The 12,894-nt window shown below is 36.3% G+C and overlaps 1 protein-coding gene across 1 annotated transcript in view; it reads left to right on the top strand.

The window, feature by feature from the left end:
• The window catches only part of USH2A (usherin), a 784,083-nt gene that overhangs the window by 411,296 nt on the left and 359,893 nt on the right, over nucleotides 1-12,894 (top strand). The window contains exons 35-36 of the mRNA XM_019920609.2: nucleotides 1,985-2,136; nucleotides 6,956-7,118. Of these exons, the coding sequence (XP_019776168.2) occupies nucleotides 1,985-2,136; nucleotides 6,956-7,118 (315 nt within the window). The remainder of the gene's footprint in view (nucleotides 1-1,984; nucleotides 2,137-6,955; nucleotides 7,119-12,894) is intronic.

The raw sequence follows: 12,894 nt of genomic DNA, 5'->3' as shown, positions 1-12,894 counted from the left end.
ATCCAATACAGGTTCCTTGTTCAAAGCAGACGTAGCATCCTACAGGAACCCCAGATCCACAGGGTGTTATCTCTCAGCTTGGGCTGTGAGGTAGGCTTCCAGAGGCCATTTCGGCAATCTCCCAGACTATGGGTTGATGAGGTATATTGTAAGATGGATAACTTCCATAGTTATAGTTAGTTCACGTCCTCCTTCTTTTGCTATAAACTGATTTCTTAATCAAAAGCGGCGTTGTGAGAGATATTCTGACAACCACCACAGCATTCCGTAAGTTCACAGACGATGGAGCTGCCAGACCACTGTGAACAGGTTCTAGAAGTGAGCAACTCCTTCCCAGGAGAGAGGGACGCTTGCAAAGAGTCTCCTGGTATAATGATTCCCAGAGTGAAGCTGTCCCTAATGTGGTGACGGATGAAGGTTTGATCTACTTTCAGGACATTCACAAGACCAGATCTGCTGTTCATAAGTATGAGAGTCAGGCATCCTGGAAGCCATCTCTCAGGGACTCTCTTGATGCCCTTTGATTTTGCTAGAGTCTTTGTTTCAAAACTCACTCCTTCTCTAAATCCTGATTTTGAGCTATTCTATAATATCAACCTTCTAGCAAGTTTCTTTTCACCTTTCAGGTATCTAGGTATCTTTTTCCTGTTGTCTTGAATTTTCACTCTGTATTGGATGCTGGTATTTTATTCCTCTGCTGCATATACATTAATGTATTCATTCAGTCAATATTTTTTAAGTACCTACTATGTTTTAGTCATAGTGCTAAGCTCTAGAAATACACAGGTGAGGAAGAGTCAAGATCGCCTTGGGGATCCTGTAGCCCATTGGCAATGTCAGGCAATTAAATAAGGAATAATGACACTAATAATGTGAGAAGTGGGAAAGTAAATACTATGATGAAGATGTGCTGTGCGCTAGTGGAGAGGCACCCAACATCTGTCCTCAGGGAAGGCTATCTGACAGATGAACAGTTAAGTCCTCAAGGACACACCCAGGAGGGCACTGTGAAATTAATTTTAGTTTGAAAGAGTTTCTAATTTAGCATGCAAGCAAAGTTCTGTTTCCCCCAGTATAATGTTTAATGAGTGTGGGGATGCTGTATTTCCAGTGAAGAGATCCCTAACTTCCTTTTAATGCATGTTTGGATGCAATAAATCAAATGATTATATTAGCCATATAAATGATTATATTAGCCATTCAGTCTCTCAAATCTCTGTTAGTTGATTTCATGAAAATGCACATAAGTTCTGAAATAAATTTAAGTTGATCATTAAATCCAGCAAATCATAGTTTCTCTAACCCATTCATGAGTGTCTCATAAATGCAATCCGTGCAAATTGCCAAGGCTTTCTGTTTAGGTAATTCAGTGTTGTAATTGAGAGCATGGGCTCTGGAGCCAGACCGCCTAGATTCAAATCCTTACTCCGAAACCTGCGAGCTTTGTAACCTTGAGCAAGTGACCTAAGCTATCTGTGCCTGATTTTCCTCATCTATGAAATGGTGATCATAATACTGCCTTTATTATAGTAATGCTGTGAGGAGAGAGTTAAAAAGGAGGATGCTCTTGGAACAATGCCTGACACATCCTGAGTCACACACAATGCATTACCCAACAAGGTCATTGGACTTCTAAAGCACATCTATTAGGATATCATTTTAGAAAGCAATACAAATTATAAATGTACTTAATTTATTCATTTTTTATATGGAACACCAATGACAGCAGTTAACGTGATGCAATAGAAAGATTCCTATACCGGGACTCTTGGGTTCTATTTGTGTCTCTGTACTAATTAGCTTAACATTTTGATATTCAAGAGTTTAAAGCCGGTTTTATCCTGTGGAAAGAGACAGGTTTAGACTAAGGGAGAGACTGTGATTCCACGAAATTAGAAATCATATCAAGAAGTGCTGGCTTCTTTTAAGACATTCTTTGCTGTTGTCTAACAATCATACTAAAAGGCAATTATTATCTTCCCAGGTGTTATCACAAGTTACGGACTATATCTAGATGGTATATTAATTCACAATTCCTCAGAACTCAGCTGTCATGCTTCTGGATTTGCTCCTTGGAGCTTACATTCCTTCAGAGTCCAAGCCTGCACGGCCAAAGGTTGTGCTCTGGGCCCACTGGTGAGTGTGTGAATTTACATTCCGGAAATGTATTAAATGTCAGATGACAATGAATAGGCAACTCTGCACAGCTAGCCTTCCAAGTCGGATGGGAGAGTTTCTTTTTATAAAATTTCAATTAAGGGTTAGTAGGATTTTATATTCAACATAAATTTCAAGACGGCACATAGGTCTAGTGAAGGACAGAAGGTACATTTTACTGAAATTTCAAACGGTAAGTTGACCAGCTGAGCAGGCATACATGCGATTTTGCCCAATTTAGTGACAGAGTTACAGTGGATGTTTTTCTTCCAAGTAATGAACTCGACCACTTGAGTAAGTTTATGATTGAAAAGTGAAAATAATTAAAAACGCATAACTGCCACAATATGTCAACACTGCTTCCCAACAAGTATATTCATCAACTAAAAGATTGTTTGCCTCATCCATTAGAATAATATATTTTAATTTCATGAGCGTGATATATTAATAAGAACAGTATTTAAAATTACATTAATATCAGCTTTTGATATCCACATTTCAGTAACCTATATCTACCTATATTTCATTTGTAGTTGAAAGATAGACAAAAGTGTGCTTTTTATTACTGGTATAATTTTCAAAACCCAATTGATTGTACATAATTGTCATAGACCAGCATGACATTCTTTAGTTTCAAAACATAACATTTGACTCTTGTGCATATTTCTTCATTGATTAGATTCAGCTTCTTTTAAGGGAAATGCTCATTCATTTTAGATATTTTTTGGCAGTCTTTCCTAATGGCCTATCATTTTAATGCGTTTTGTCTTCATTGAAGAGTGTATTCTATAAATATTACCTTGAAAAACAGCTCTACCATTTAATTTTTTGCTTCCTTATTTTTGCTCACACCTCCCGTTTCGCTTCAGAGATTGGTTGCTTTCCAAGCTGCTAACATCATCTATCAGTGGAGCTGAGCTGTAGTCTTTATTGCCATTAAGTATTTTATAGCCTGGACCCCTCTGATGGTTACTTACTCTTGAAAGCAGGAATGGCAATAGGCCAGCCTTTCTTCTCCATTCAGAAAAGAAAAAGAAACAAAAGAACACATCCCATGAGCTTGAAACTGAGATTTTTTCAAAAATATAAAGTGCATATTGTGGTCCTGGCTACTAAACTGGGTCCCACTCTGTCTCCTGATGTTCTGGTAACTTTAAACAAGGGGGACATGGTTATCAATCTACGTCTTGTACAGATAATAGGCGATGTTGACCTGAAGGAATCAAATTCCACAATGCCTGATGGGAAGGAGGAAACCGAATTGGATTGTAAAACCCTACTCTCCCACGGCCTCACACATCCTAGACTCAGTTCTGACTTAAAGCACAGAGTTATTTTCTCCCTTTCGTCTTTTTCTTTATCCTGTGCTCAGTATACAAACACTTTTCCCAAGTCAATGATCCATCTCTAATTACTGGGATTGAATAACAATGTCTTTATTTAGAACAAGTCAACTCTATGTTGCCAAGAAGTTAAAACCCATGGTCTTCAATTGATTTCTAAAATTTTTTTTTTTACCAATTACAGTACATGTTATGCCCTTAAGAGATTACATATTTGAGTGTTCTAGATAGCTCTGGATATCTATCACAATCATGAAAGATATTACAGATTCAACTCTTTTTGTTGATGATGATTCTTTTGAATGTGTCCTTGATTTAAGGAATCTAGGAATCAATCTTAAAAGCCAGAATTATCATACAATCATAATATGATGTTCAACAAAATCCAGCCAAATTGCGCGTATATATATCACTTAAAGGTATTCTTTATCTGAAGCCCAATGTTATAGCAAATATTTCATTGAAACAAAAAACTTTATGATCTCTATTTTTAAATCTTTTGCTGGAAGAAATCAAAGAATTAATTTTCCAGAGTCAATTTTTTTTTTCTTCACCTAACAACATTCCTTAATGATAACTCTTGGTTTTTAGAAAGAGAAGTCTGTTTGTTTCACCACTTACGTATTTAATATCATTGTTTTTCATGCACATAGGGAAATACCGTTCAATGTTTCCTATGACAAATATGCTCTATAGTCTTGAATGTGGTCTGGTTCACCCTCAAAATTTTCTAGGTTGCTCATATAATAAACCAAAACAAAAAAAAAAGGACAAATTTGATAAGATAGAATATTTTTAAAATAAAAATACTTGCATAAATTCCATATTCTTAACACCTTAATTAGCATTAGTACAATATTTTTTGTGCCCTTAGCCTAGCCAAGTTTATTCTCTGTTATTCATGATTCAGAAGAAATTGCTCTGTACTATCTGAAAAAAAAAAAAAAAGATCTCTGTGCGTTTTGTTCAGTTCTTGTCCATTTACACAATGTATTTGGATTTTAAAGAAATTCCAACGTAAAAAACAATTTACAGTGCCTTTGATCTTAATTTTTTAAGATGCTAATGTGCATTGTCAAATTAAATCCAGTAATTGAGGTTTCATAAATGTTTGAAATAATGAAAAAAAATGAGCAGAAAATTCAGCACCAGAAGAACTACTTAAATGCTTTCCTTTTTTTTCAATTATATTGTTGAATTGCAATTAGAAACCCTTCACATTTTGTGTTTCTTTAATAATATGCAATAAATTTGTCCATAGGAAAATCACTTTGCTTTTGTTTGTTTGTTTTTCTCTTATCCACTGTTAGGTAACACTGGTAGAGTCTAAGACGGGGAACTTTATGACTGTATCTGGCCTTGGAACATTCATTAGATTCAATTCTCCAAGGACCCTTTTAAGGATGAAGTGTGAAACTATAGGCCACCGCTGCATGATGTGGTTAAAAAGCTACCTTGGTTTCTTGGTGATGGCATGCTTATACAGATAAACACACCCAGACACACATGTACACATGCTCATATTTTCACAGCCATTTTTTAAATAAAGAAATGAATAAATTTTGTTATTTAAGACATCTAAATCTTAACGGCAATAAATGTTATAGTCAAGAAAATCCCATGTGGAATATCTATCCTACACCTGCTATTTTTCCCCCATGCCTCCTTGGAAAACATGCTTTATTCTATGAAACCTTAGAGTTCTCAACTATTACAAAAGGGAAAATAATGCTTACTTTACAAGGGGCTGCTGTGAAAATGTAAATCAAATATTTATGCAAAGTTTTCTGGTACGTGGTAAGAGTTGTATTAAGGGTAACAATTTTATTAAAATGTTTGTTTTCGTGGCATATTTCTTCTCAAATATTTTTTTTTTCTGTGGCAAGGGAGTTTCCCAGGTGAAAGCCAAGTCAACCTTCTAGAATGCCTTTTCCTTAGCATTTTTTAAGGCAAGGTTGATAAAGAAAATGGTAATTAAAAAAAACCAAAACAAGTCAGAGAAAAATAGTACAACTGCCAAATTTAATATAGTGTAAAAGCCCTGAAGCATTTATCCATATGCATAAGGAAATTTTAAAATGCTATTTATTTCAAATTAACCAGATATTTGAGAAGAATAATATAATTATCTGGATTTTCCCTTAATTCCTCAGGTTCTTGAGTCTCCTTTTATTTGGAACCCTTTAAAATAATATTCTATACAATAATTTGAACTACATGTATAGATATAAACCAATTGTATTGGTTATGAAATACTAAAATGATGAATTGATATTTTTCTAGTCAAGTTTCTTTATCCTTTTTTGTACACAGCTATTAGACTAAAAAAATGACTAGGAGTTATAGATCTAAAGAACCCCATAGCCTTTCTCAGATGAAAATAAAACATGTCATGACCTCATACTTATTAAAAATTAACACATTGTCTTTTCCACATTTATTTTTATAATTGGGAAAGTGTATTCGTCCTAGCAAATGAAGGCTACATAATTGAGAATATTTGCCTGACTAAGGATTTCATGTTTGGTCGGTCACCTTCCTGTGAGGCGTGAGCCTGTATTTTAAGAATAAGGTCAACATTATCAACATATTCAGTAAATCTGAAAAGGCCAAACATTTATGAGGGATGCTTATGAGTTTGTGGTGATTAGTTAACAAATTTAAGCCAGTTATTAAAAGATGCTAAAATATCCTGAACCCCTTTCTGCTTTCTTTCCAACTTCATCTTCTTCTGTTCTCTTATTTTACTTATTTAGCTATTAAAGTCTTTCTGGCCCCTGTCTAGTGAAGGCTTATATTTATTTCAGATTCCTTCTCTTCAAATAAGTCATTTTTTGTTCTTTTCTGCATACACTCATTACTACTATATTAATGAAATTTCAACTTTTTGTGATTATACTTTAGGGATAGAGTCACTCAGGTACATTTCTCTCTTGATGTCTGGCATGGTGCCGTTTGCACATACCTGGTAGCAACACAGCTCAGAGAACTCTGTGTGTGTGTGTGTGTGTGTGTGTGTGTGTGTGTGTGTGTGTCAAGATGCTTGGTGTGGCCTTGGACAAAGCCCAGCAGTCTATCACTGCAGTCAGGAGCTTATGAACACAGACCTTACTCAGTTCTTCTGTTTTGCAATCATATAAAAATTGTTTTTAAACCATCCTAGAAGTAGCCCATGCATATGCACCGCCATAGGCACAATCGCAGTGGGAGCTGATCCACATATTCTGGAAATCACAAACTGCCTTGGTCAGGAGCTCAAATTCTAAGCTTTAACAGCAGGAGGAAGAAAACACGAGGTATGCTTTGATCCTGCTGACAAAATGAGGTATTCGTACAAGATGCGACTGTCAAAATAGTTTACTTCACAGCAAAGAGATTCTTTGAAGAAGTATGCTCAAAGTGAAGCATGTACTTATTTTATTTGCAAACAAAAATAAATCTTTTTATACTCACAGGTGGAAAATCGAACTCTAGAAGCTCCTCCTGAAGGAACAGTAAATGTGTCTGTCAAAACAGAAGGATCCCAAAAGGCCCATGTGAGATGGGAAGCACCTTTTCACCCCAATGGACAATTAACGTACTCGGTCCTTTTTACTGGCGCTTTCTATGCTGACCAAGGTAACTTGTTTGTCATTTTTAAACTTTCATAACATTAGAAAACAATGTATTTTCTTCTGAATTTTTTCTTTTAGCCACAGATTTTAATTTCTTTTTCTTTCCTAAAAATAACCTATATTGACAAACCAATTCAGCCATGCTTATTTTGGAGTCCCCAGCACAGCTGTAAAAGCTTCATCTGATGAGTTGCAGGAAGGGCAAACTCTCCACACCCACGCCTGATCTACTCAGCTCCGGGGAGGTGGGAGGCAGCACTCCATGTTTTAACAAACCCTTTAGGTGGCTCTGAAGGTCACTCAACTTCGAGAAAGATAGGCCTAGTATAGATTCTGTATTCTTTTCCCCTTGCTTAGTAAATGGTGAAAACCTAAACGATTATTCCTGCAAAGAGTTGAGTTTTAATTTTGCAGTCCATCTTCAGCAAACTCTCTTTGTGTGATCATTTTAACATTTCTAAAGTAAATTAGGAATGCTGGTGTGTGTTCCAGTCAATTCACTGGACGTGGGTTACACTGTATAGGCTTCCTTGAAAGTATTATCAGAAACGATCTGATTCAATAAGTTAAGTTAGGGCTGGTTAGGTATGATGCTCACGTGAAACAACCCTCACCATAGAAAAAAACGCAGCTTTGTATTTTACTGGAAAGCTAATTTTTGTTTTATCCAGTGTTTACTTTTATCATTTCCACGAGTGGCCTATTTTTAAAGGAGGTGTTTTCAACATTTCTTGTTCCGTTAGTAGCAAATATGCAATAACGTTGATATGGTCACATATAGTATTAACAGGAAAATGATTTTCCTCAGACTTTAAAATGTTTCTTTTTCTAAAATTTTTATTTTATACTGTGGTTTAGTTGAGTAACAATGTTGTGTTAGTTTCAGGTGTACAGCAAAGTGATTCATTTATACATATCCATGTGTCTATTCTTTTTCAAATTCTTTTCCCATTTAGGTTATTACAGAGTATTGAGCAGAGTTCCCTGTGCTGTACAGTAGGTCCTTGTTGATTATCTGTTTAAATATAGTAGTGCGTATATGTCAATCCCAAATTCCCAATTGATCCCTCCCCGCGCCCCACCTTTCTGGTTCTGCATCATCTACAGCTATTTGCAGGACTTAATAACATCCTCAAAGTGGAAAGCAGGTGAGGAAAGAGGAAAACAGACTTTGCTGAATTTGAGGAGGGCATTCTTATTTGTGTTCTGTGTTGGTACAGCGAGTTGAGTGCGTGTCAGTGTCTGAGTTGATCCCATCAAAGATCGGTGTGTCCCTCTTTTATGCAATCAGGGCTTTGATGTATTCTGCGGTGAAGCACTTGTAAGATTATGAGGTGAAGGAGTGATGATCGATTTGAAAAAAAAGCAGCAACATTTAGGCCAGACCCGTGACAGCCCAGCTATTTCCGCCAAGGCAGCTGGGTGAATAATGTAAGAGCCATATTCCCCCTTGTGTTTAATCTTGCATTGTTTTTGCAGAGAAAATTTCTGCTTGCCTTCTAAGTCATGTCATCTTCGGTTGTCATCCCGTCTCTCAAACCATCAAAACGGTATTAAATGTTGCAAAGCTGCGCAGCAAGAGAACTTTCAAAAGTCAGAACCCATTTGCAGAGCAGCCCTTGTAGAAAATGTATTCTGTTCTCGGCAGAATTTTCCTTCAGTTCTTTCCACTGAGAAGTTTACTGATTTCTCCCAGTGGAATCTGCTGGAATTTATCGGTTCATGGTTGGCAGTCACAGATTAAGGTAAATGTCGATCCGTAATGACCCTCTACATGTTAGTATTGCAGTAAAGCTGGGCTTTTATGTCAAAGATATCGGAGAGGGAGCTATTACACATGACAGGGGTGATCAAGGGACTCCAGACCAAGGCAAGCATTATTAAATATTGACTAGTTCTGTGATTTATGTCGAGCTGGAGGGAAAAAGTGACTTTTTAACCATTATATATTCTTCAGCAACGAAAACCAGCCATTTATCTCCTGCTGGTAATAAAGAACAGAGTGCCTGCATATTTTAGTGGAGGGAAAACCTGGTCTTACAAATGAGATGAACTCCTCCATGATAACATTTCAGTTTGTTAATTGCCGAAAGCAAAACAGACAAATTGGAAGCAATTACAAGATTTGACTTCAAGAGTTTTGCGGTGTGCGTTCAACTCTAGGGTTGAAAGGGGGTGAGGTTGGAAGCCAAAGGATCATCTCAGGATGGGCCCCAGGAAATTCCTTTCATAGGTTCACTGTCACTGGAACTCTGATGTCCAGTGTTAAGTAAAAGGCTTTCAAATATTGTCTTGTCCGGACACCCATCAACAGCTCGGTGACCTGTACACTGAGGGTAGGGAGATCTGCATGGCTCTACAAGAAACGAATTAAACATTAATTCATCAAACTTATTTAAGATATCATCTGTTCACAAGATTTATACAAAGCTTATTGAATTGTCTAACGGCTAATTGGTTATTTCCTTGACATAATGAACAACTATATTTCATCCTTTTCTGTGATGGCTGCTGAAGAGGTGGTGGTTAGAATGTATAAGACAGGAGAATTCAGCCGTAGGAAGCAAGCCTAGCTTAGGAATAAATGCGCCTGCAGCCAGGTCACTGTTCTGTAGGGCAGGATATTGAGCTGTCTCTGTAAGACGCTCATGCCGGACCCCATCGTACATGTCAGTTTAGACCCTAAACTACATACTTTACAAAGTCAACATTAGGGGGCTTCCCTGGTGACGCAGTGGTTGGGAGTCCGCCTGCCGATGCAGGGGACGCGGGTTCGTGCTCCGGTCCGGGAGGATCCCACGTGCCGTGGAGCGGCTGGGCCCGTGAGCCATGGCCGCTGAGCCTGCGCGTCCGGAGCCTGTGCTCCGCAACGGGAGAGGCCACAACGGTGAGAGTACCCTGTACCGAAAAAAAAAAAAAAACAAAGTCAACATTAGATTTTGTAACAACAAATGAGGCAGCACATATCAAAGTATGATTCCTTAACAGGTATTTACTTGTGACCAGGTATTACATTCTCATGAATCAATATTTAAAAGACAGGAAAATAATAAGCAGTTATTTTCTGTAGTTTCAAAGGAAACCAAAGTCTTCCATTTCTTATATCCTAATAGAAATATTTTATGTATGTACAAGCAAATATATGTATTTCCCCCTTTTCAAATGTATCTGCCACGCATACATTTTACACAAATGTTACCAAATTGTACACACTGTGTACAAAAAAAATGTACTTTTTTTCACCACAACAATTGTAGACACCTTGTCACATGAGTAACCAGAGAACATCCTCAGTGTTTACACACCTTCATAGTATTCAGTTGTATAGATTATGCCATCACTGGTTTAACCAGTCCACTATTGATGGGCATTTAAGTTATTTCCAATCTTTTGCCATTTCAAAGAATGCCTTAATGAATAAAGATATAGGTATGCCTTTTCACACTTTGGCAGCATGTTAGTCTGATAAATTGCTTGAAATGATTTTTGGAACTTTGTAAGATATTGCCAACCTCCAGTCCACAGAGGCCATACAATCTGTGCTCTCATGGGAGTGTTATAGTGTGCCTGTGTGTCTACAGCCCTGTCATCTGAGCACGTGGCAAATTGATTATATTAAAAATGATGGCAGATAGGATCTTGAGTATGCATTTCTCTTATTAGTTAGTTTCAACTTATTTTCATGTGTCTAAAATCGGTTTGTATTTCTTTCTCTGTGAATTCTCTGTTTGTGTCATTTGCCCATATTTTAACCAAACTTAAGGAACTCTTAAGTATTAACAAAATCTGTTATGGTGAGTAGCAATATTTTTCCCTCTCCTCAATGGTTTTTTTTTTTCCTAGCACTTTAATGCTTCTTAAAAATACATTTATATTCAATCAATTCAGAATTTATACAAATAAGTAATCTATGGATCAAACCTTTTTTCTCAGAAAATATTTTACTATCTCAAACCATTTATTAAATAAACCAGATTCTTTCCCACTGGTTTGAGTTGCTGTCTTTAAAAAGTCTTAAATTTCTGCATTTATTTATAAATATATTTGGACAGATCTTTACCTTAATTTACATTATTATGGTAATTTAATTATTAAAGCTCTAGAATATTTTTTAATTCCTAATAAATGAGGACTAATCTACCTCATTATTTTTATTGTATAGAATTTACCTACTTATTTTCCTTATTTATTTTCTTTCAAGCAATATTGGTAATTTGCTACTTCCCCCCAGAAGTCCCGATGCTATTTATATAAGGATGGGATTGAATTTATAAGTTAACTTAGGTAGAATTAATATCTCTGTGATATTGAGCTTCTCTAATCAATAATATGATTATTATTATTTCTATCTGTCTTCTCTCTCTCACAAGACGTTAAAGTTTTCTTCATATAGATTTGTTCATTTTTTGTTTAATTTATTCATTGATATTTTATAAATATAAATAATTTTATATAATTATAAATTATATCTGTTAATAATTAAGTAACTTAAAAGAGCTAAGTTTTGAATAATACATAGAGTCCACTCTCAGATACCTGTCTTCAGAAAGCCATACTTTCACACTTCTGTATCTACTGGATGATCTAACCACAATAAGCATCTATGGCTTTTTTGATACTAGGATTTGTTGTAATTTTCTGAAAAGCACAGACATTTTACCAGGGAGAACATGATAACCTGATTAATTAGACTGTCAACTAGTTTTTAGTAAACCAGACCTGAGATGTATAAAATGGCACCAAAGATTGGACCTGAAGGGTCTCTGAGCCCATAGAATTGGCAAACAAATAGAGAAGATAAGACAGGGAAACCTAGCAGGGTCATTCTCAAGTGTGTGAGGCTAGAGAGAAACCAGAGACCAGGCAAACCAAGTGGAACAGAGCTAACTGGGGGTAGATTTTGGAAACAGTGGCCCTTACTCTTTGCTTCAGTGATGGGTTAGAATAACCTGAGTGTGAAAACACACAGAGGGAATGACAGAGCGAGCACAAACAAATGTGAATGGCAAAAATTAACAGATTGCCCAACCCACAGTGGGAGATATGAGAACATATTTTCTGCTTTTTCTTAATGTCTACCATAAAAGTAAGGATGAGCACTTCCTTCTGTGGGATTCTGCCTGATTTGAAGCATCCATTTAATTATGAGGAAGATACGACACACATTAGCTTTTTCTCGCAGCTGAAAATGCCACTTACTGACCTGGAATAAGTGCTGTGCTCTATGGCTCTCCAAAGCCTTCCACTCTCCTTGCACAGGTGAACGGCCAGCTCCCCAGGATCAGTTTACAACATCGCCAAGATTCTTTTCTCTTCACATATATGAATTAACTAACACATTTAATGGTAAGTAATAGGTTTCTAAAACTTCCTTATGAAACATACTGAGTGTGTGGGTTTTTTAAATAAAAGAAATGTGTAAATTTAGGAATTAAAAACTAAAATAACTGACAGCATAGTAGTAAAAAACATGGCTTATGTGAAACTGGTTTTAAAATTATAAATCTTTTCTCTCACTGGTGGGTGAAAGTAATATGTGATGAGAATTTATGGTTGTATAATTCTTTTATTAGGTTTCAAAACTATTTTCAACTCAGAGTATTATGAAACCATCTAATTGTCAAGAAGGAATGTAGAGAATAATATTATTAAGAGAAAAAGAAAATCTTCTGAGGTCCTAGCGAATATTTTCACAAATGCCAGGCTCTTTACTACTAAACCAGATTCTTTAGATGCTTTACACAGATCCTCTTCTTAGTAGACAAGCCCACGTCCTGCTT

This window comes from Tursiops truncatus, chromosome 1, assembly GCF_011762595.2.
Source record: "Tursiops truncatus isolate mTurTru1 chromosome 1, mTurTru1.mat.Y, whole genome shotgun sequence".
Classification (NCBI taxonomy): domain Eukaryota; kingdom Metazoa; phylum Chordata; class Mammalia; order Artiodactyla; family Delphinidae; genus Tursiops; species Tursiops truncatus.
The sequence above is the reverse complement of the archived record's forward strand: the minus strand, read 5'-3'. Positions and strand labels throughout refer to the sequence as shown.